We start from the raw sequence: 24,080 nt of genomic DNA, 5'->3' as shown, positions 1-24,080 counted from the left end.
AAAACAAAACAAAACCTAATCTTTTATCATTTTTTCCTCTGTACCTGTTCTCTTCCTCTTTCCACATATCCACTATTAATTCTGTCTTTTTACATTTTCTTCTTTAAATTATTAACACTGTTGTCCCAAATCATTAAGCATTTTATATCTGCCCAATGATTTTAGGATCTGGCTGATTTTCTGCTGCCCTCTGCCTCTCAGTGTTCCCAGAACCTTTCAACATCCAAGCAGTTGCTTCCTCCAGACTCTGTAATTTAGCAGGAGTCCCTAACTCTGGGTGTTAGATGCTAGGGTTCTGGATCCATCTTCCTGTGATTCTCTCTGTTCTGCTCTCATTAAATGACCAGTGTTATCCTCAGGCTGTCTACAGTATTTCCAGGTGTCACATCCAGATATAACATGTCCAGAGTATTAGAGGGGACTTTTCTTTTCTCCAACAAATAAAGAACACTTTTTCCACAAGTCCTTGTAGATCCTCTACACATGTCATTGGCTATCACTGAGTAACACACCCATCTCTAAACCAATCATAGACAAAGAAATGGGACCACTGGGATTTATTGAGACCAGTCAAATTTGCCTCTGGATCTGTGACTTCTGTGGGAGCAGTTACACCTTACCAAATAATATTGGGCCTCTGCAGGCAATGAAGAAGAGGGAAAGGATATTGGGTGGGTAATCCACAGCATCTGCTATCATGTGAAATGGTAAACCATTGAGACAAGGACTTTTATAACCATAAAAGCTAAAAGTTTTGAGCTTGAAGATTGGTTGTAAATTCAGTCATCCAACACTCCTATAAATTTGACCACCGGAAGTAATTTTCTTTGTTTTTAAGGGAGAGGAGGTAAGGATGGGGAACATTCTTTTTCATTTATAACTCCTGGATTGTAGATTTTCATTCAACCCCTGTGTTCTACTTTCTCCATGTATGTTGAACACATCCAACATTATCCTTCCATCTGAACAAAAGTTCTTCTGCTCACTTCTCATTTTCACCCCACTTCCTCACACTCTCCTCTAGGTTCTTGTCACTGCAATCAGATGGCTCTGCCAGGTTCATTAAGGAAAAGACCAAAGTCATAAACTGAAACTTGCTCCTGCCATCCTATCTGGTCCTTATCAGTCTTCTGGCTCTTCCACCTCTTTTATTTTTTTTTTAAGATTTTATTTATTTGAGAGAGAGACAGTGTGAGAGAGCATGAGAGGCAAGAAGATCAGAAGGAGAAGCAGATTCCCCGTGGAGGTGGGAGCCCAATACAGGACTCTATTCTGGGACTCTGGGATCATGACCTGACCTGAAAGCAGTTGCTTAACCAACTGAGCCACCCAGGTGCCCCTCTTCCACCTCTTTTAAAACCAGATGTCTTTTCCAGACTGCCTGGAGAGTTTCCACAGAGTAAGTATTCAAGAAGTGTCTATTAAATGAATGCCTTTATTCCACCCCTCCTCCAGTCTTTTTCAAGCTCCATCTCTTACGAGTGTTTAGAGAGGTTTAATGCATTTTTAACCCTCTTGTTCATTATTAGAACAAATGATCTGATGACATTAATTCTATTCTGTTTCCAATTTTTTAAAAGATTTTATTTCTGTATTTATTTGAGAGAAAGAGAGAGCAAGTTGGGGAGGAGCAGAGCAGGAGGGAGAGGGAGGAAAAGAATCTTCTGTAGACTCCACACTGAGCCAAAGTCGGGGGAAGGGGTGTCGGATCCCACAAGCCTGAGATCACGACCTGAGCCAAAGCCAAGAGTCAGATGATTAATCAACTGAGCCACCCAGGTGCCTCCCTACTTTGTAATAACTCTATTGAGGTAAACATGCATACCTAAATATATACACACCATAAAATTTGCTTGTTTTCAAGTGCCCAGATCAAGTATTTGTAGTGAATTTACAGAATTGTGCAAACATCACAAAATCCAGTTTTAGAGTGTTTCCATCAACCTATCATTCACTGACCCATGTGCAGTCAATTCCCATTGCATAGCCTCAGCCCCAGGCAACCACTGGTCTGTTTACTGTCTCTATAGAGTTGCCCTTTTGTATTTTCATATAAATAGATCATACGATATGTAGTTTTTTGTGTGTCTGGCTTCTTTCATTTAGCATAATGTTTTACTGCTGAACAGTATTCTATCATGTAGGTACTACACTTTTGTTTCTTCATGTGCCAACTGATGGATAATTGGAGCATTTCCCTTTTTAGTCTGTTATGAAAATTCAAGTACATTCTTCGGGTGGACATATGTCTTTATTTCTCTTGCATAGAGTACATGGGTGGAACTTCTGGGTAGTACCATAAGTTTATGTGTTTTTTTTTTTTTTCTAATTTCACTTATCCGGGACGCCTGGGTGGCTCAGTGGGTTAAAGCCTCTGCCTTCGGCTCAGGTTGTGGTTGCGGGGTCCTGGGATTGAGCCCCGCATAGGGCTCTCTGCTCAGTGGGGAGCCTGCTTCCTTTCCACTCTCTCTCTGCCTGCCTCCCTGCCTACTTGTGATCTCTGTCTGTCAAGTAAATAAATAAAATCTTTTTTAAAAAAATAATAATTTCACTTATCCATTTGAGAGAGAGGGTGTGCACAAGCTGGGAGGGCCTGTAGGGGAGGGGCAGAGGGAGAAGGAAAGCAGATTTCCCACTGAGCAGGGAGCCCAGATGCAGGGCTGATCCCAGTACTCACTCAGAGATCATGACCTGAGCCAAAGGCAGACGCCTAACTGACTGAGCCACCCAGGTGCCCCAATATATGTGTAACTGTTTATAAAAGTGCCAAACTGTTCTCTGAAATGGTTCTACCATTTTATATTCCTACCAACAACATTCCAATTTTCTACATCCTCACTAACACTTGTAATTATCTTTTTATCATTATAGACATTCTAATGGATGTGAAATAGTATCTCACCATAGTTTTGATTTGTATTTTTTGTTTGTTTGTTTGTTTGTTTTGAGGTAGGCTCCCTGCCCATTGTGGGGCTTGAACTCACAGCCCTGAGATCAAGAGTTCTATGCTTTACTGATTGAGTCAGACAGTTTTCCCTGTTAATTTGCATTTCTTTAATGGCTGATGATGTTGAACATCTTTCCAAGTGCTTATTAACCATTTGCATATCTTCTTTGATGAAATGTGTATGTAAGTCTTTTGTCAATTTTTAAAAAAGATTTTATTTATTTATTGAGTGAGTGTGTTGGGAGAGGGGGTAGAGGGAGAGAGAGAGAGAACCCCAAGCAGACAGTGTGCCAGGTGCAGAGCCTGACTTGGGGCTCAATCTCATAACCCCAAGATCATCCCTGAGACAAATTCATGAGTTGGACACAACCAACCAAGCCACCCAGGCATCCATCTTTTGTTCATTTTTAAATTGTGTTCTTTCTTTTATTACTGAGTTGTAAGAATTATTTTTTTAAGGATTTATTCTTATTTTTTTAAAAGATTCTATTTATTTATTTGACAGAGAGGTAGAGAGCACAAGTACGCAAAGTGGCAGGTAGGGGGAGAGGGAGAAGCAGGCTCTCTGCTGAGCAGGGAGCCCGAGGCAGGGCTCGATTCCAGGACCCTGGCTGGGATCATGATTTGAGAAGAAGGCAGATGCTTTACAACTGAGCTACTCAGGGACCCCTACGATTTTATTTTTAAGTAATCTGTACACCCAGCGTGGGGCTTGAATGCTTGAACTCACAACCCTGAGATCAAGAATTGAATACTCCACTGACTGACCAGCCAGGCACCCCAAACTGTAAGGGTTCGCTTTATATGCTGGATACAAGTACTTTTTCAGTTATATGATCTGTGGATATTTTCTTTCAGTCTGTTTTATGTTCTCAACATTGTCTTCAGAGTACAAAACTTAAAAATTTTTGATGAATCCAATACATACATTTTTTCCTTTTACAAATCAGATTTTTGGTATCAAATCAAAGATCTCTGCCTAATTAGTTTTGTGCCCTGAATATTTACTAGTCCTCTCAAAATTCATATGTTGAAGTCCTAACCCCCAAAAGTGATGGTATTACAAGGTAGGCCTTTGGGAGGTCATTAGAATTGATGGAGTCATAAGGATGGAGCTCTCATGAATGGGATTAGTGCCCTTAAAGTGGCACATGAAGGAGCTGGCTTGCTATTTTCGACAAGTGCGTAGCTTGCAACATGGAAGATCTTCTTACCAGAAACTGACAAGGCTGGTACCCTGCTCTCAGACTTCCAATCACCAGAACTATGAGGAATAAATTTCCGTTATTTAGCAGCCACCCAGTTTATGGTATTTTGTTAAAATAGCCTGAAGTGAGACAAAGAGGTCATAAAAATTCTCTCTTTATTTTCTTCTAAAAGTTATATAGTTTCAGCTCCCCCCCACCCAGTTTTAGCTTTCTCATCTAGGTCTGTAATCCTATGTTTCCTTCATAATATCCTGCAGTTTCTTTTTCTTTCTTTCTTTCTTTTTTTTTTTTTTTGAGATTTTATTTATTTGTCAGAGTAGACACTTAACTGAATGAGCCACCCATGTGTCCCTATCCTGCAATTTCTATCCAATCACCCCCCTTCAATCTTCATTCTTTTTTTTAAATTATTTTTTATTTTTAAAGATTTTATTTATTTGACAGAGACACAGCAAGAGTGAACACAAGCAGGAGGAGTGGGAGAGGGAGAAGCAGGCTTCCTGCTGAGCAGAGAGCCCAATGCGAGGCTCGATCTCAGGACCCCGGGATCATGACCTGAGCCGAAGGCAGCGGCTTAACCCACTGAGCCACCCAGGCGCCCCCAATCTTTATTCTTGAATATTAACAGAGACCTAGTTGCCAAATCCAATGACCTTTCCTCAATTTTCATCTACTACTTTTGTCAAAATACTAGGTAGATGATGAAATAATTACCAAAAAAAAAAAAAACCTGAGTAAAATAATTGCAAAAGTGCAAGGGAGCAGATCTGGTGAACCTCTCAGGACATAATGTTTAAGGTGACCACTCAGTACCTTGATGTGCCTGGTGCTTGATTACATACTTTCTGAATTGGTAAAGAGAAAAGACCCTTTAGCTCAATTCTTATGCTGACCCAGGGATTTCTATACAATCTTTGATGAAGACTACACTACATTAAGTACACTAAGAGATCCAAACTGAATTGTATTTCCAGGCTTACATGTGAACAAACCTACACCTCTCAATGAACCAGAGGTTCTTAGGGATCCAACAGAGTGAGAAGAAGCCAGAGCCACATTGAACTTTAAAGGCAGCTCTCGGGGCGCCTGGGTGGCTCAGTGGGTTAAGCCTCTGCCTTCGGCTCAGGTCATGATCTCAGGGTTCTGGGATCGAGCCCCGCATCGGACTCTGCTCAGCAGAGAGCCTGCTTCCCCCTCTCTCTCTGCCTGCCTCTCTGCCTTCTTGTGATCTCTGTCTGTCAAATAAATAAGATCTTTAAAAAAATTTAATAAAGGCAGCTCTCAAAGTATTGAGTTTCATAGGCTGAGCATGTCTAGTCTAGTCTAATCTAGAATCAGACTACAGACAGATCTGCTCTAAAGGGAGCAGTAGTCAGTAGTCAGGGAAGGGTTAGATTTATCTAATAACTAGATGAGCGATAATTTGGTTAGATACGATATGAGGTAAAGAAAGGCAAAGTGATGTTTTCTTGTTTTAATATGGCAAGAACTTATGCATGTTTACAGACTGTAGAGAATTAGCCAGAAGGGAATGAAGCTGAAAATGAGAAAGACAGAGGCAGAGAGAGAAAGAATACTAGTGAGGCAAGGTCACAAAAGAAGATGGGATCCAGAGCCTTCTAGGGAAGCCAAATTCTCTGCAGAGTTGGAATTGAGTAAAGTTGAGAATTTTCCCATTTTACTTTTATACTCTACCTAAATTTTTAAGATAATGGTATTGAGGGGCGCCTGGGTGGCTCAGTGGGTTAAAGCCTCTGCCTTCGGCTTAGGTCATGATCCCAGGGTCCTGGGATAGAGCCCTATGTCGGGCTGTCTGCTCCGCGGGGAGCCTGCTTCTCCCTCTCTCTGCCTGCCTCTCCGCCTACTTGTGATCTCTGTCAAATAAATAAATAAAATCTTTTAAAAAAAGAATAATGGTATTAAGTATATATTCATTTTATAATGGAAAAAAATGTGAAAGAGGTCAGCAGAATTTGCTTTGGATAAGGTACCTAAGAAAAAAAAAATCCACAACTCCTCAGCTCACATGATCTCCCCCTCCTGCTTTAGACAGAGTCAGTACCTCTAGCTCATATATGCTAGTTTTCTTGTTTTGGTAAACTATGTTAATATCTCAATGGCAAAAGTTATGGCCCATTTTGTATCTTACTGTAGCTCTTCACAGGATGTGCTCAATAAACATCAAAAAACATAGATTGGGAATGTGCTATAGATGACATTAATATAATCAAAAGATAACTATTCTGACACATATGGGAACTTGTATATAATAAAGCATGAACTTCAACTCAATGGGGGAAAGATAGTTAATTCGGTATATAGTAGTGCGGGAAAGCTGTATGGGCATCCGGAAGTAAGGTTGGGATTCACATCTTTTATCTTATACCAAAATAAATTTCTATGTAGAAAATACCATGGAATTTTTTAAAAAGATTTATTTATTTGACAGACAGAGATCACAAGTAGGCAGAGAGGCAGGCAGAGAGTAGAGGAGGAAGCAGGCTCCCCGCTGAGCAGAGAGCCCGATGTGGGGCTCCATCCCAGGACCCTGAGATCATGACCTGAGCCAAAGGCAGAGTCTTTTTTTTTTTTTTTTTTTTAAGATTTTATTTTATTTATTTGAGAGAGGGAGACAGTGAGAGAGAGCATGAGCGAGGAGAAGGTCAGAGGGAGAAGCAGACTCCCCATGGAGCTGGGAGCCTGATGTGGGACTCGATCCCGGGACTCCAGGATCACGCCCTGAGCCGGAGGCAGTCGTTTAACCAACTGCGCCACCCAGGCGTCCCCAAAGGCAGAGTCTTGAACCCACTGAGCCACCCAGGTGTCCCAATACCATGGAATTAAAAAAAACAACAACAAAACTTGGAGTGAAGGATGCCTCTCTCAGTATGACAAAAATGCAGAAACACAGAGAAAAATATTGATCAATTTGACTTGAAAAAAAATCTGCCCGGAAACAGTATCATAAAGTCAAAACACAAATGACAAAGGTAATGTATCTGCATCTCATATCACAGACCAAGGTCTATTTTCCTTAATAAATAACTTTTTTTTAAAAGAATTTATTTATTCGACAGTGAGAGCACAAGCAGGGGGAGTGGCAGGCAGAGGGAGAGGGAGGAGGAGACTCCCTGCTGAGCAGGGAACCCAATACGGGGCTCAATCTCAGGACCTTGGGATCATGTCCAGCACTGAATGCAGACGCTTAACCAACTGCGCCACCCAGGTGCCCCAATAAAGAACATTTTACAAATCAATAAGAAAAAGACCAGTAACACAACAGAAGAATGAGCAAATGACATGCTGTCATAAAAAACTGTCCTTAAGTGTATGAAAATGCTCAATCTCACTCATAATAAAAGACATAGAAATTAAAACCATGAGGTGCCGTTTTTAGATTATAAAATTGGCAAAGATCAACAAGTTTGAGAACACTATCTGTTGATGTGCATGTGGGGAAAATGGGTACCTTCATGTACTGCCAACAGTTTAAGTTGGTACAGCCTTCATGGAAGTACTATGCATTGGTAAGAACACTCCAACCTCATTTCCTACCATTATTCTCCTCCTCAGTCTGTATTAGCCATATCTGTGTCCTTGTTATTCCTCGGTAAGCCAAGCACATTCCAGGTCTGGGGGCCCACACACCTACCTTTCTCTACAACTCATGAAATGCACGTCATTTCTTCCTTAACCTCCTTCAGGTCTTTACTCAAATGTCCCACCTCTACGGTGAGGCATTCTCTGATCACTGTCAAAAAAAAGTGGCTCCCAACCCCTCCATCATTGTCTTTTTACCATGTTTTTAATTCCAAGCACATATGTGACATTATTCTATGTATTTATGTTTAATGTCTCTCTTCTGCCACTTGATTGTAAACCTTGTAAAGGCAAGCAGTGTATACTGCTACGTACTCAGACTCCAGAATAATACAGCTCAGCATGTAATATGTGTTCATTAAGTACACATACTGAATGAATGGATGAATGAATGAACTTCTTTGAAGGACAAGTTAGCAACTATCTATTAAAATTTGGAACAGACATACCCAGCAATACCCTTCTAGGCATTACTTATAGTTTTATAAGTGCACAAAACAGAGAATGTACAAGGTTATTTGCTGTGGTGTTGCTTGTAATAGTGAAAGGAAAAACAACCTAAGGTCAACTTTTAAAATGTATCATCTACATCTGTACAATGAAATACTGTGTAGATATAGGAGATCTCTGATTCTGAAATTTTTTTCCTACCTTTGGCAAATATACATATGATGCCTGACCATCTTAAGCCCCTGGTGATACCACTATAAGAGTAACCCCTTTCATGGGGCTTTTACTGGTAAAGACAGTGGAGATGAATAGGTGGAAAGAGTGAATTATTTTTACAGCTTTATTTAATGAGTATTAATCTCCTTGCAGAAAATATGGAATATCTGCCAATTAAACAATATTCTAATGAGAAGAAAGTTGTATCTGTACACATTTAACCTGGTTCAACAAAGATCTTCTCTTTGTAGATCCAAACACATGAATAGGCCTAAACTGGCAATGCCTATTTATTCATTATGGCTAGATTTCCCATTTTACAAACAAACCACTTCAGTTATGGGAAGACCTTCAGGATTTCAGAGTATCTTTAGTACAGGTTTCCTGATCCTGGAGTGGCAGAATTCCCCTACTGTCTATCAGATGACACCCCTTGCAGCTGCAAGGCATTCTGTAGGACTGGTCTCCTCCTCCACAGTACAATACATATAAAAACATAATGCACACAGCGTAATCCCCTGGAAACAATAAATACCCTCCAATCTTACCAAACTATAATTTGCTTACTGTTCCTCAAATAAAATGTTCTAGTCCCTATCTCTTTACCACTACCCTCCCCAAAGCCTCTTTTTTCTCCCAGCTTCTCTCATCTGGAATCTTATAAACTTCTATCCAATCACTACCATTTCGAGGACCAGGCAAAGTGCCATCTCTCCACTAAAGGACTCAGTCTTCCCCGACTATTCTAACCCTATCATCATCTACATCATCTAGGCTCTGACCCCCTTTAACTTTTATCAAGCATCTGGCTCTAATCTTTTTGTTGCCTAATTCTGTTAATTAGCTTTTCACAAGTTTCTGAGTTATCTTCCAATTAGATTGTGAGCTCCTTAAAGGCAGATTCCTATATTCTGGTTTTTGTATATTCCTCATGAATCTACACAGTAGATACATGTCCTGGTTTTGAAAAGTAACATGGTCAATCCAAACTTGACCCAACACGTACATTTAGTGTTCTTTACAGATTTTTCTAGAACCATGTTTATATATCCTTTGTATAAACATGCAGTTTCTGCTAGCTCAATTAATTCTTTGAGTTTTTGGTATCAGAACTCGTCAGCTGACTCTGTGTCCCAGCCGCAAGACTGCAACTGTTCATCCTGTGGGAATTCAACTTCAATGTCATAAACGAAATCTGGATCATCCTTCTTCTTCTGATTTTTCTCAAAAAGTTCATCCATGATGCTCTTTCTCTTAGCAAGTTCCTTATCATCTAGTTTGTTCAGGTCTTCCTCAGGATCAATTGTTGTTTCCCGTTGAATTTGTTCCATTGTTTCTGCCAAACTCTGCCCCAACAAGTAACCTCGTAAAAAACTGAATAACTTCTCTAGCTGCCTCAGGGACACTTGTTCCAGGTAACTCTTGTGTCGCGGATTATTCTTTAATTGTTCAGCAGCTCTGTTGCAATCTAGGAGAGAAAAACAAAATTATATACCACACACAACAGACACATCGCAAACTACTGAAAACATTATCTGCTGTGAGAGCCAAGTAGCTAAGTGACTGCTTCAGAATAAATAATTTTGCAGAACTATTATTCTTTTATATTGAGCTTTGAGTGTGGTGGGGGGAAGAGGGACGCATTTTTTATTTTCTTAACTTAAAAATCACTTTAAGGAGCTGTCAAACACTTGCAACTGGAGAAAACATCTACGGTGAAAAGGATTTATTACAGTTTCAGATATTAGTACTGGTACCAAGAAAATATCAAGACTAAGAAAATATCAAGACAAATACAAAACACATTTGGAGGGAGAGAAGGGAGTCAGTATTATTGAATAATGCAATCTCATTTAACCCATATCACAATTCTGAAAGGGTGGGATTATCAATATCCATTTACAGATCAGGAGACTGAAGCTCACTGACAATTTAGCTGGGGTTTACCTACCTACCCTGATAGTCATGATTTGAACCAGAGGCTGTCTAACTCTGAAGGCCATGGTGCTCTATTACAAGACTGAAATCATTCTTAATAAGTAATTAGAGAATATTTAAGATAGGAAGCAAGATAAAACATGAGGTACCTGAAAACTTTGAAAAGTTTCGGACTGGCATGATGCGTTGGCGACGTTTTCCCTTCATTTCATTCTCATAGATTAAGATAATAGCTGGAGGCTGGAACCTAATTCCACATTTCTTGGCAGTGCACATCATACTCACATGCACTTCAGGGCAAATCAGAGGAAATCTGATGAAAATATGTTAGTCACATAATGACTTCCTGCTAAAGGGGAAAAAAATATAAGTGTTGAACAAATCACACTCCCCAGTACCCCTTCTGCCCAGCAGATCTGGCTCTAGTCCAGTTCTAGAGATGCATGCTCAGCCCATCAACTTCAATACTTTGAGAGCTACCCTGAAAGTTCAGTATAGCCCTGGGGTTATCCTTCAAGTTGTTGGATCCCTGGTTCAATGAGGTGTGTAGGTTTGTTCATACATGAGCCTGGAAGTGCAGTTGTCTGGACCTCTTAGTGTACTGCATTCTTAACCAAAGATTGTACATGAACCTGAGTCAGGCCAAGAATCAACTTACAGGATCTTTTTATTTATCAATTAAACAAGTACGTACAAGCACCCTCTATGGCAAGATACTATGATTTTTTTAACCTTAAACATTAAGTCCTGAGAGGTTCATCAGACTGGGTCTGTCTCCTCTGTACTTTCCCATTTTACTCACCAAGTTTTCTATGATTACTTATTGAATCACTTATCTTCCCTTCTATTGTATATGCTGCATGAGGGCAGGGAACATATCCACTGTTCACCAGAATATCCCAGCAAAATACCATACATACTTGTTTAATTTAATGTACTAAGGGCACCTGGGGGGCTCAGTCAGTTGAGGGGGCTCAGTCAGTTGACCTTGGTTTCCGCTCAGGTCACGATCTCAGAGACCCACACTGCCCTCTGCACTCAGCGGGGAGCCTGCTTTTCTCCCTTTCCCTCTGCTCCTCCCCTCGCTCACTTGCGCACACACAAGCTTTCTCTCAAATAAATAAATACAATCATTTAAAAAATTTAATTTAATCTACTAATATAAGACACAGCCTCTGTATATCCTTTAAGTGTTTCTAGTCTACAGGTCTGATAAAAAATGCAGACCCGGTACAGATTCAATCTCTACATATACAAGTCAATAAAGTTTACATCGTTTTTATTTCAACTTCTTTGTCTCTCTGTTTTCTCAGTTACAAGAAACACAGCTATTTTGCAGTTAATACTTTCTATTCCCTCTTGTTGGTGCCCAGTGCCAAAATACGCTTAATTATAGCGACTGCTTTGGGTAGGACTTTGATATTCTCAGGAAGATTTGTAAAAGTCAAGGAACCTAAAGGTAAAGGAGTATAGAGTGATGATACCTTCATAAACTTGATTTTTCTAGAGAATCACCATAGGAACACAGTACATTGGAGAAGACTGGAGGTAGGGTGGGGGAAGTGGAGGAGGAAGAAACATATATATAATGATTACCTTTGATTTGTTTTTTTCTACATATAGTTTTTTTTAGTATAGTAGGTTTTACATTATACATCTATTTCCTGCCTTGTAAATGTAATAACTTATGTGATTCTGTCCTTCGATGCTTTACTAAAACACACATTTCTATGACTGTCAAGTGTTTTGTCTTATGGATATACCATCACCTATACTTTTCACTTCTTATTGTTGAACATCAGAATTTTTACTCTTAAGAAATAAAAAAAAAAAAAGAAATTAATCATAAATGGGCGCCTGGGTGGCTCAGTGGGTTAAGCCACTGCCTTTGGCTTAGGTCATGATCTCAGGGTCCTGGGATCGAGTCCCACATCAGGCTCTCTGCTCAGCAGGGAGCCTGCTTCCTCCTCTCTCTCTCTGCTTGCCTCTCTGCCTACTTGTGATCTTTCTCTGTCAAATAAATAAATAAATAAATAAATCTTAAAAAAAAAAGAAATTAATCATAAAGAACTGCCATTTCAAATTACTGTGCTCTGATCTGACACAAACGATCCCACCCACCCCCTTCTTCAAATAATACTCCCAGTTCATGTCATTAAAATCTGGTCTGTTAGTAAGCTTTCTAAGAGATCCTACTGAGCACAATATAAATTCCACACACTCAAGCAAATGGCTGTACTCATGATGGATGTATGCAACTGATAACAATGTTTTTTTTGACTAGAGTCTTTTCTCTTTAAAATTTCTTTTTAAAATTTAACTTTTGGGGCACGTGGGTGGCTCAGATGGTTGAGCATCTGATTTTGATCCCAGGTACTGGGACTGAGTCTCGCATTGGGCTTCCTGCTCCGCGGGTAGCCTGCTTCTCCGACTCTGCGCCTCTCTCTCTTTCTCTCATAAATAAATAAATAAATAATCTTAAAAACATTTTTTTTAAACTTTCATTTGTACTAATATGTTTATATTCGGTTAAAAATGTAAAATAATTCTGAGGATTATAACAAAAAAACTGTTGTCCCCTGCCCTTCCTCTCTTCATAGTCAACCAGCTTCAATTCTTTTAAGTGTTTCTTCCAAAATTTATCTCCTTATTTCTTAATATCATGCTTATACTGCTATTTTCACTTTCCGATGGTACATTCTGACATCTTTCCTCTTGCAAACACCTGTCCTAGCTCCAGTCTGCATCCAGGCCTACTTACAGATTCACTTTAATTCAAGAAGACAGACCACACATTTACCTAACTCTTCCTCATAGGCATTAATACTTTTCTCCCCAGGAATCAGTGACCACCATAATTTTACTAAACATCCCCCACAGCACCTAAAACTGTACGGATTTTGCCAACACAGAGACGATCCTCTCCCAAACTCATGTCCCCGCTACTGCAAGGCTGACTTTCTTACCCTTAGAGAAATAGAGAAAGTGCATCTTCTGCGGCTGGGAAGAACTTAAAACCGCCGTGAGGGGCTTGTTTCCCCCCAACCGCAGTGCACAGAGAACTTAAGTCGAGTTTGAGGCCGGGCGGAGCCTGGCGCTGCAGGAAGAGGCGACAGCCATTGCCCCGCAGACGTGACTGTGGGGTGAATTCCCCCGCAGGAGGGCCGAATGCGCAAGTACCTGGAAGTGGAGGTGGAGGCAGGGAGCTCCCCGATACCGCTCGCAGGACTGCTCCAGAGCCCGGGTCTGGATGGGGGCCCAGGTAGTTGTTCCCACAGCAACAGCCCAGGCGTACGCACGGCGCGTGCGCCGCTCTTTGCCCCGCCCCCTGACCCGACGGTGAGGGGCGGGGTGACAGGGGAGCAAAGACGGCGGTGAGGTTGCCGCCTCCCGCAACGCCGGAAGTTTCGGGGGGACCGGGGCTGCGGGGACCGGGGGAACCGCAGGACCGCAGGCGCGCGTCGTCGTCTTCCGTGCGGGTCACTAACTCCGTGGCAGCACGCTCTAGGAGCGGCATAAGGCGTGCTCGGGCTCTTCAGTCCGCAATTCGTCCCCGCGCGCTCTGGGGAGCGCGTTCTCCAGCGTCCTGGCTGTCACGGCCGTGGTCGTCCGGGCGGTGGCCTGGCTGCACCTCTGGGAGGCGGCTGGACTCACCACACCCGCCACGGCCTTTACTGCCAACCCCACCGACGCTGGTAAACGAGGGACGGGGTTGGGGGACTGGCGGGTGGGGGGCGGTCCGGACTCCCAGGTCCTCCGAGGTGTGCCTCTAGTCACGCGGACCTAGAACCTGTTGGGTGACCTGGAGGAGGTTAAGAATGGAGGTCACGTGCTTCCCGCCTTTCCCACCTGCCTAGCCACTGCTCCGAGGCGTCTGTTGGGTCTCTGGAGAGTCGGGCTTTGTCGTTCAGAGGTAGTTACTGGCCGTACTCTTACTAAAATATCGGGAAGGCAGTACAGCCGTCAAGTGTCTTGAGATGCATGAAGCTTGGGACCCCTGAGAGGATCAGCAAGGCCACAGTGCCCTATGGGGTGTGAGAATCCCAATCCAGAATGGAGAGACTGACGGGGTGAGGGCGTAGGAAGGGGTGAACAACTAGTTTTATTTAACAAAAAATTTTTTGTAATAGACCGGATTGGGCTGGGGCTTTTCTTCTAACTACAGGCTGGGCAAGTGAGTTGATTTCATTTCTTTGGGTCTGACTCGGAGGGCCGATCTAAATAATGGCCCCAACCCTCGCAAAACTTGCAGAGTAGTGGGGAAGTGCAGTAGTAATTACAATAAGGAAAGTAGTACAAATTAGGTTAAGTTTCTCCATCTGTAAAGTGAGAATATTAGACTAGGGTCAATCACTGATTTGTGTCTTCACATACTAGGTTTCCAGATTTACTTAAAGTATTATGAAGCCAAAATGAATTTTTAAACAGCTGGACTTGGTGATTTCTAAACTCTTCCAGCCCTGGTTTTTTATCATTAAAAAGAGGTCAATTTCCAGAGCCTGTTCCAGCCGCTGTAATCAAAGTAATATTTAAGAGGAAAAGTCTTTAAAAAAAAAAGGAAAAATCTTGACGGTCAGTTCACATGCGACAAATTTATTTTGAAAATGATATTTTTGCTTGGGACACCCGCGTGGCTCAGTCATTAAGCTTCTGCCTTTGGCTCAGGTCGTGATCTCAGGGTCCTGGAGTGGAGCCGCACATGGGACTCCCCGCTCCGAGGAGCCTGCCCCTCTGTCTAGCTCTGTTTCTGTCTGTCAAATAAGAAAATACATAAATAAAAATCTTAAAAAAAAAAAAAAGGAGGCCAGCCTCTCTCTCTAGCGCTCTCTATCAAATAAATAAATAAATAAAAATCTTTAAAAAAAAAGAAAATGGTATTTTTGCTTTAAAAAATTATGAGTAATCTATTTGCTATACTGTTTGTGAATTAACCTTTCTACCCTTCCGAGATGAAAGGGGTTTAGTATTCTCCAGTATATATCCCAACAGAATTTAAGCCTATTAATCCAATTTTTTTTTCTAATTTAAGTTCTAGATAGATATAAATCCTAGCTCTCCACCCCTATTAAAATTAAACATAGTGAAACATCTGGATTTGTAAAAAAGATACCCAAAGGTATTTTTAGGGAATGATTATATATGGTCTCTGAAGCAAATAAGGGTGTTTTTTAGATAGCTAGGAAAGTGGAAATATCTTTATTTTTTTTATTTTTTTTTTTAAGATTTTATTTATTTATTTGAGAGAGAGACAGTGAGAGAGAGCATGAGTGAGGAGAAGGTCAGATCGGAGAGCGAAGCAGACTCCCCATGGAGCTGGGAGCCTGATGTGGGACTCGATCCTGGGACTCCAGGATCACGCCCTGAGCCAAAGGCAGTCGTCCAACCAACTGCGCCACCCAGGCGTCCCCCGAAAGTGGAAATATCTTAAGCTTTAAATCTCTAGGAGATCTTGCTTCTAATCAGTAACTTACTTAGTGGTATGGCCTAGAGCCGGTGAGAACTGTTTGTTAATCAGTTTCTTCCCATGTGCAAATGGCAGTAATTTCGCCTATTTTGCTGGGTTGTAAAAGTTAAAATATGTGAAAGCCCCAAGTAGAGGATTTGTCATGGATATCATTTAGTAAATATTATTTTTTCTTTCCTTGTAAATTTTGGTGTTCTCATATCTTTTTGTGTGTGCGTGTGTGTCTTTTCAGGAATGAATCTAATAGACTTAGCAATACATAATAGTATATGGGGTTTTTTGTGTTTGGGGTTTTTTTGGTTTTTTTTTTTTTAAAGATTTTATTTATTTGTCAGAGAGAGTGCTCACTTCGGCAGCACATATACTAAAATATTTGTCAGAGAGAGAGAGCACAAGCAGGCAAAGTGCAGGCAGAGGCAGAGAGAGAAGCAGCCTCCTTGCTGAGCAAGGAGCCCAATGTGGGACTTGATCCCAGGACCCTGGGATCATGACCTGAACAGAAGGCAGCGGCTTAACCTACTGAGCCACCCAGTCATCCCTTTTGTTTTTGTTTTAATGTTAGTGCACTTCCAGCTTTTGAAAATGGATTAATGTTCCATATAGCAGGGTACCCAGAACAGTTGATGGTCATTAGTAATGGAATTGTTTATTTATTTATTTGTTTGTTTGGAGTTGGGAGAAAATCTTAAGCAGGCTCAACACCCAGCGCAAGGCCTGTTTCAGGGCTGATCTCACAACCTTGAGATCATGACCTGAGCTGAAATCATGAACTGGACGTTTGACTGAGCCACCCAGGTGCCCCTGAATTTTTAATTTTATGATGCTGACCTTCAATAATAGTTTTAACATCTGAATTCTGCATGGTGTCATTACAGTGAGATTTTAGATATTCTAAGTTTAAAAGGAACCCTTTGAATCTTTGAAAACCCTCAAGTTTTTGTTTCTGTTTTAAACCTTCCCAACATCTCCACAAGGTGTAAGTGTACCATTTTCTCAGTTTTACAGGTGTGGACAATAGAATACAAAAGTTGGCAGTATGTATCTAAAATACGGTTTCGGTGAACCAGGATTAAAACTGAGATTTCCTGGCTCTTTAGCCAGTCTGTTCCTTTTGGTGTCCTAGGATCATCTGAAAAAAACAGTATTAATGACAAACACTTATACAGAGCTCTTACTATCTGGTAAGCCCTGTTCTAAGTGCTTCTACATGTATAAAATACTCATGACAAATAGCAGAGAAATAAACTATCTTGTCCAAAGTCACATAGCTTTAAGGGACAGACTGGGGTTATAATTAGGCAGTATTACTCCAAGGTCAATGTTCTAAATGCCTCTGCTATATTAGAAGTAGCTTTTTAGATAGCTCAAATTCTTTAAGTCTTAAAAGCTTTTCTTTTGTTTATAGGTTGGTTAGATTTTCCAGGCAAGTAAAGCTATTCAAGCAATTGTTTTCTAATTATTTAAATGTTCTTTCAACTGAGCACTTACTTTATTTTAAGAAATCTTCTGATTCTTATAGGCATAAGGGCTACTTGTTCAGAAATTATTTTGAGGCAAGAAGTTTTGAAAGATGGTTTCCACAGGTAAGTTGCCCACTGACGTTCACTAATGTCAAAATACTGTTTCATATAATTTAGAGCAAAAAATCAATAGCTGCAAAATGGATAAACCGAAAATCTCTTGCTTCCTTACAAATGTTATAAGTGACAGATTTATCATATGTGGTTCACAGTTTGAAATAATGATTAAAATAACAGTAGAGGAGCGCCTGGGTGGCTCCTGTAGGTTAAGCATCTGCCATGGCTCAGGTCATGATCTCCAGGTCCTGGGATGGACTCCCCCTGTGTTGGCCCCCTACTCAGCCAGGGGTCTGCTTCTCCCTCTGCCTGCCACTCTTCCTGCTTGCGAGCACACTCTCTCCCTCTGTCAAATAAATAGTTAAAATGAATACATAAATAAAATAACAGTAGAGAAGAGGAGAAAAATGTTTATTATTTATCATGCATGTGTGGGTTTTTTTAGGATTTTATTTATTTTTGTGAGTGAGAGAGCACACATGAGCATGAGTGGGGGAGGGTGGAGGGGCAGAGGGAGAATCAAACTCCCACCTGAGCAGAGAGCCTGACATGGGACTGGATCCCAGGACCCCAGGATCATGAACTGAGCTGGAGGCAGGCATCTAACCGACTGAGCCACCCAAATCCTTGCATGTGTATTTTATGTATATATATATATATGTAACATACATACAGCCAGATTCACTTAATCTTCACAGTGGGTGTGAAATAGATGATATCTTTCTTCATTTTCACTTCATCTTAGCCAGGAGGCCAAGAAGTGATTCCCTTTTTTCCTTTTCAGATGAGAGAAGTAGGGTTCAGAGAATTTAAATAATTCAGTAGAAGTTAGGGTGGTAAGGTTCTAACTCAAATTTATGACTGTCATACTCCAAAGCCATGCCCTCATGTACTAAGATATTATATCACCCTAAATAACTGTTTCTGATTTATAGGAATTGGTTCCAAATGACCATGCTGTTTCCAAAATAGAAATTATTCTTGGGCAACCCTCTCAGGTCCCCTTTCTCTTTAGGAGCTTTGTACTCTTTATCTTTCAGTAAACTTTACTATCACTCAATAAGCCTTGCTTTGTAGCCCCTTAAAAAAAGATTCTCAAAAATGAATATTTGACCAGTATTGAAGATACTTAAAAGACGAGTAGGGATGCCTGGGTGGCTCAGTCAGTTGGGTGTCTGCCTTCGTCTCGGGTCATGATTTCAGGGTCCAGGAAATGAGTACCACATGGGGCTCCTTGCTTGCCAGGGAGCCTATCTCTCCCTCTGGCTGCCTCTCCCCTCCTTGTGAGCTTGCTTTCTCTCTCTCTAATAAGTAAATAAAATAGTTTTTTTTTCAAAGATTTTATTTATTTGTCAGAGAGAGAGTGTGCACAAGCAGGCAGAGTGGCAGGCAGAGGCACAGGCAGAGAGAGAAGCAGGCTCCCTGTGAAGCAAGGAGCCTGATGTAGGACCCGATCCCAGGATCCTGGGATTGTGACCTGAGCCAAAGGCAGTGGCTTAACCCACTGAGCCATTCAGACATCCCAATAAAATATTTAAAAAAAAAAAAAAAGACTAGTAAAAAGTTGTAGAAACTGTTCTGTAAGAAAACTTCCCAAACTTTAAAGCTTTCAAGGTAATTAATTTGAAATAGTTCTGATACATGATTTACAAAATCTGATACGTTTATTTTTTAAAAATCATTGCATTTTATAAGCCACCTTAAACTGAGACATCTCACTCTCCACCCTGTTCAGAGTCAGCCCATGTGTGAATGGCTGGGAGGTACAGTAGAAAAAACTTGGGATTTGTTTCGTTTTGTTTTTTAACTCAGACAGACTTGGGCTCAGAGTGTAGCTCTTTTATTTAGTAACTATGTGGCTTTAGTCAAGTTACTTAAATCTTTACCACCTTACCAGTAAAATTAGATAATGATAGTATTTCCTCATTGGGTTCACAAGGATTAACTCTAAGAATATATGGGAAGTCTTTTAATATAGTGCTTGTCATATAGTACATCCATAGGAAATGTTAGCTCTTATACAAACAATGAGATAGATGATCAAATTGGGCACTACAATTTCAGTAAAGAGGAGATGTGACTACATGGTAATAAAACTGATTTTGGGAGGGAAGTCACTTCTGAAAGGAATTTTTATCTGGGTTTCAGACAAATTTAAAGCAATGTCAGGGTAATTATGCCAAGGTTATAGCTTTTTTTTTCTTTTTAATTTGAGAGAGAGAGGGAGAATCACAAGCCAACTCCCCATTAAGCACCATCCCAGGACCTGAGATCGTGACCTGAGCCGGTATCAGAGTCAGATGCCTAACTGACTGAACCACCCAGGTGCTCCATGCCAAGGTTATAACCTGTTTTTAGAGAAATTGGGATGTATTCTCAAGAGAAATGGGAAATACTAAGTAATGCAAATTTGGCAGTGCAATTATAAGTGACTCCAGTGAGGAAGAAAGAAGTGCCTGAAGAGGCCATTGTGACAGCAAAAGTAGCTGTCCAGTTAGAAGTACTGAAGATAAAAACCAGGATATAAAACCAAGGATGAAGAGTGACAGAACCCACAAGAATAAACTCAGAAACTAGAAATCTCAGAGTTACTGGAGACCTTCAGAAAATGCCAGTGGAAGGCTTTTCTGTTACGTTTAGAGCAGCTGTAATCTTGCTGCTGGGTAGAGAAGGAAACATTAACAGATTGTAGAAAGTAGAATTAGTTACCTTCTCTTATTTCTGTCTTCTTGGTCAAGAAGAATTACTTCCACTCTGGAGAAGGCCAAGCAAATACTGGTAGGAGGAAACTGAAGTGCAGAATACATAAGGGAATTATATAAAAGGACCTTAGTATTTTAATTGAGTTTAGGGTCTCCCTTCTGTGATAATCTATAGTTTAGTGCAGTAAAAGAATTTACTTAAGTGATTGCTGAACTTCTGTTTGTAATCTTTGGATAATCTGGGAATTAGTTGCTGTAGCTTCTGGTCTAGCCCAGATTGTTAAAAGGATGGTGTATAAACACAAAAGAGGAAGCGGTAGTCTCTGGGAACTAGCATGAATTTATGACAAATTTATGTCCTTCGTACAGATCCATTAGGTAGATCAAAGAAATGCTCAAGATACAGTGTATCTTACTTTCTGCAAAACTTGATGAAGTTTTACATTTTGGATTTGTGAACAAGATAAAGAATGTGAACTGAAAGCTAGAACAGTTGAATGACTTCATAAAGATCAACAAAGTTATCCAACATGTTCCGATTAATAGATTGACTGTCATCTTGGAGAGAGGTCCTGAATAGTCTCTGTCTTTTTAAGTATATGTATTTTTTCTAATTATAAAATAGTACATGTTCATGAATAGATACCCATTATCTGGAAGAAAAGAGATTATAGGTATATCCTACTTTTATAGAGGCAGAGTGATATAGTGGCTAAGAATGTGGGCATTAGAGTAAAACTATTGGGGTTTGAATCCTGGCTCTTGGATAAGTTAGTTTCTGAGTGCTGTGGTTTTCTTTCTTTCTTTCTTTGAGGAGGGAAAGTATTTGAGAAGGAAAAATACTTGTTTCTTCAAATCCTTTTGGATTTAATTTAAACCCTTTTAGATTTAATTGATTTGCGTATTCTGCCCTTAGCTTTTACATCACTAGAAATGATATATTTGGATAAAAATAGAATATAACAATACTGTGAATATTATTAAGAATTCTTTCAATGAATATAAATTATTAGGAAAATAAAATTCTATATGTAAAATTACCTATTTGGAAGAATATAAGCAAAAAAAAATCCAAACAATTCTTTTTCTGTATAGTTGCTCTTAATATTCAATTCTCGAAGTTGCAGCTGTGTTCTTGGAGCAATGAGTCCATAAAAATTTATTGATTATCTGAGAATCAAAACCTAATATCATACATTTATATAAAGTCTCAAAGCATTTCCCCATACTTTTTGAGTTAGAGGTAACAAGTTTTCTATAAAAACGGTAAGACTGGGGCGCCTGGGTGGCTCAGTGGTTAAGCCGCTGCCTTCGGCTCAGGTCATGATCTCAGGGTCCTGGGATCGAGCCCCGCATCAGGCTCTCTGCTCAGCAGGGAGCCTGCTTCCTCCTCTCTCTCTGCCTGCCTCTCTGCCTGCTTGTGATCTCTCTCTGTCAAATAAATAAATAAAATCTTTATAAAAAAAAAAACAAAAAAACAAAAAAAAAAACGGTAAGACGGGTGTTTTAACCCTGGTGCTTTAATTTTTTACAGGTAAAAGAGGAATTATTATAGTACTATTTCATAGTGATTTTTAAAAATATTTATTTATTTATTTTGGTGGGGAGGGGTGTGGGAAAGGGGAAAAGAATCTCAAGCAGACTCTGTACTGAGTGTGGGGCCTGATGACTGTGAGATCATGACTTGAGCCGAAGTCAAGAGTTGGTCTTGATCCACCCAGGTGCCCTCATAGTGACTTCATTGAGTTTTGACAATTCTGTATACCCATGTAACCACCACCCCAGTCAAAATATAGAGTATTGGGACGCCTGGGTGGCTCAGTTGGTTGGACGACTGCCTTCGGCTCAGGGCGTGATCCTGGAGTCCCGGGATCGAGTCCCACATCGGGCTCCCAGCTCCATGGGGAGTCTGCTTCGCTCTCTGACCTTCTCCTCGCTCATGCTCTCTCTCACTGTCTCTCTCTCTCAAATAAATAAATAAAATCTTTAAAAAAAAATATAGAGAGAGTATTTTCATCATCTCCCAAAATACCCATGTGGTGCTATTTGGAATTATTCTATCTCACCTATACCCAGATCAGCCAACCAGTGATCTATTTTCTTTCACTATATAGATTTTCTAGAATTTTATGTAAATGAAACCAAGTGGTCTTTTTGATATCTGGGTTCTTTCACTGCATTATATCAGTGACATTTATCTATATTGTGCATGGCAGTAATTTTTCCCTTTTTGTTGCTGAGTAGTAAAATTTGTTTAGCCATTCACATTTTTATGGCATTGGGGCCATTTCTAATTTTGGGCTAAGATAAATAAAACTATAATGAACATCTGTATACAAGACTTTGTGTGAACATGTTTTCATTTCTCTTGGGTTTCTGGATATATGGTAGGTGTATGTTGAATTTAAGAAACCACCAAACTGTTTTCCAAAGTGGTTATACTGTTTTACATTCCTACAAGCAGTGTATGAGAATTCTGTCCCTGCCACATCATTACCAACACTTGGTATTGTCAGTCTTTTTAATTTCAGAGATTCTGGTGGGTGTGTAGTGGTAACTCATTGTAGTTTAATTTCCCTGATGATGGTGTTGAGCATCTTTCCATGTGCTTTTTGGGGACTGGTTTATCTTCCTTTGTGCAGCATCTGCTTAAATCTTGCCCATTTTTATTTTATTTAATTAAAATTTTTAAAAAGATTTTGTGTATTTGTCATAGAGAGAGAGAGAGAGCATAAGCAGGGAGAATAGTAGGCAGAGGGAGAGGGAGAAGCAGGCTCCCTGCTCAGCAGGGAACCTGATGTGGGGCTCAATCCCAGGACTTTGGGATCATGACCTAAGCTGAAGGCAGATGCCCAACCATGTGATTACCCCCCCAGGTACCCCAAATCTTCTCAAAAGCTTTTTCTGTATCTACTGTAAGAGAATCATGATTTTTTTTACTTTATTTTGTCAGTATGGTACAATACATATGTTGATAATTCCAGTAAATCTGTCACCTGGTCATGATGCATTATCTTTTTGAAATATTACTGGGTTTAATTTGTTAGTATCTTGTTAAGGATTTTTACTTCTCAGTTCATGAGGGATATTGGTCTGCACTTCTCTTTTGTTGTGATGCCTCACTTGGGTTTTTGTGTCAGGCCAATTCTAGTCTTGTAAAAAAATTGGGAAATACTTCCTTCTCTATTTTCTGATGGTGTAGCACCAATATTATTTTTTAAAGTATGCAATAGAATTCAACAATAAAAAGGCCTGAGGTTTTTTATATGGAAGGCTTTAAATTTTTTTAAATTACAAATTGAAGATACAGAGCTATTCAGATACTCTGTTTTTTCTTTTGTCAGTTTTGGTCATTTTTTTCTTTCTAAGAATTTAGCTATTTAAGTTGTTTAATTTATTGGGATAATTGTGCTCGCTTCGGCAGCACATATACTATAATTTATTGGGATAATTGGAATAAAATTACTCAAATATTCTCTTATTGTGCTCTTCATAGGTAGAGGTTGTATAGTAATGTTCCTTTTATTCCTTTTTTTAAAATAATTTTTTATTTTATTTAAAAATTTTTCTGTTTTTAAAGATTTTATTTACTTGAGAGAGAGAGAGACCACATGAATGGCGGAGTGGGGGAGATGTTGGAGAGAGGGAGAGGGAGAAGCAGACTCCTTGCTAAGCAGGGAGCCAGGTGTGAGGCTCGATCCCAGGACACTGAGATCATGACATGATCCAAATGCAGATGCCTGACTGAACCCAGGCACCCCCCAAATTTTTTTTTAAGTAGGCTCCATACCCAGCATGGAGTCCAACATAGAACTTGAACTCATGATCCTGAGATCAAGACCTGAGCGGAGATTAAGAGTCAGTCACTTAACTAACCAAGCCACCCATACAACAGCCCCCAACTCTTTTATTCCTAGTATTGATAGTCTGTGCTTTTTCTCTTTCATGATCAATACAGAGATTCATCAATGTTACTGA

At 40.1% G+C, this 24,080-nt stretch overlaps 2 protein-coding genes across 3 annotated transcripts in view; one reads left to right on the top strand and one right to left on the bottom strand.

The window, feature by feature from the left end:
- Positions 1-8,531: 8,531 nt before the first annotated feature.
- Positions 8,532-13,882, bottom strand: CEP19 (centrosomal protein 19). 2 transcript variants are annotated; one of them, XM_044252093.1, is made up of 3 exons: positions 13,540-13,882; positions 10,509-10,672; positions 8,532-9,889 (listed from the first exon to the last, which is right to left on the bottom strand). In XM_044252093.1, the coding sequence occupies exons 2-3, from the start codon at positions 10,636-10,638 to the stop codon at positions 9,528-9,530; spliced, it is 492 nt and encodes a 163-aa protein (XP_044108028.1). In that variant the 5' UTR covers positions 10,639-10,672; positions 13,540-13,882; the 3' UTR covers positions 8,532-9,527. The 2 variants fall into 2 exon arrangements, with proteins under 2 accessions (XP_044108028.1, XP_044108027.1); XM_044252092.1 differs by having other exon boundaries at positions 10,509-10,705; positions 13,540-13,626.
- Positions 13,883-16,823: 2,941 nt separating this feature from the next.
- PIGX (phosphatidylinositol glycan anchor biosynthesis class X) overlaps positions 16,824-24,080 on the top strand; it is a 33,835-nt gene continuing 26,578 nt past the window's right edge. The window contains exons 1-2 of the mRNA XM_044252090.1: positions 16,824-17,004; positions 17,343-17,406. Coding sequence (XP_044108025.1) covers positions 16,971-17,004; positions 17,343-17,406 — 98 coding nt within the window. The 5' untranslated portion in view covers positions 16,824-16,970. The remainder of the gene's footprint in view (positions 17,005-17,342; positions 17,407-24,080) is intronic.

The sequence above is a fragment of the Neovison vison genome, chromosome 6 (assembly GCF_020171115.1).
Source record: "Neovison vison isolate M4711 chromosome 6, ASM_NN_V1, whole genome shotgun sequence".
NCBI classification, from domain to species: domain Eukaryota; kingdom Metazoa; phylum Chordata; class Mammalia; order Carnivora; family Mustelidae; genus Neogale; species Neogale vison.
Note: the sequence above shows the minus strand (reverse complement) of the source record. Positions and strands in the feature narration are given on the sequence as shown.

Excerpts from the sequence above, each read along its gene's own strand:
- CEP19 (XM_044252093.1), bottom strand. The coding sequence starts at position 10,638 with ATGATGTGCACTGCCAAGAAATGTGGAATTAGGTTCCAGCCTCCAGCT. Across the intron at positions 9,890-10,508 it reads AAACTTTTCAAAGTTTTCAG|ATTGCAACAGAGCTGCTGAA; the intron begins GTACCTCATGTT and ends TTTCTCTCCTAG.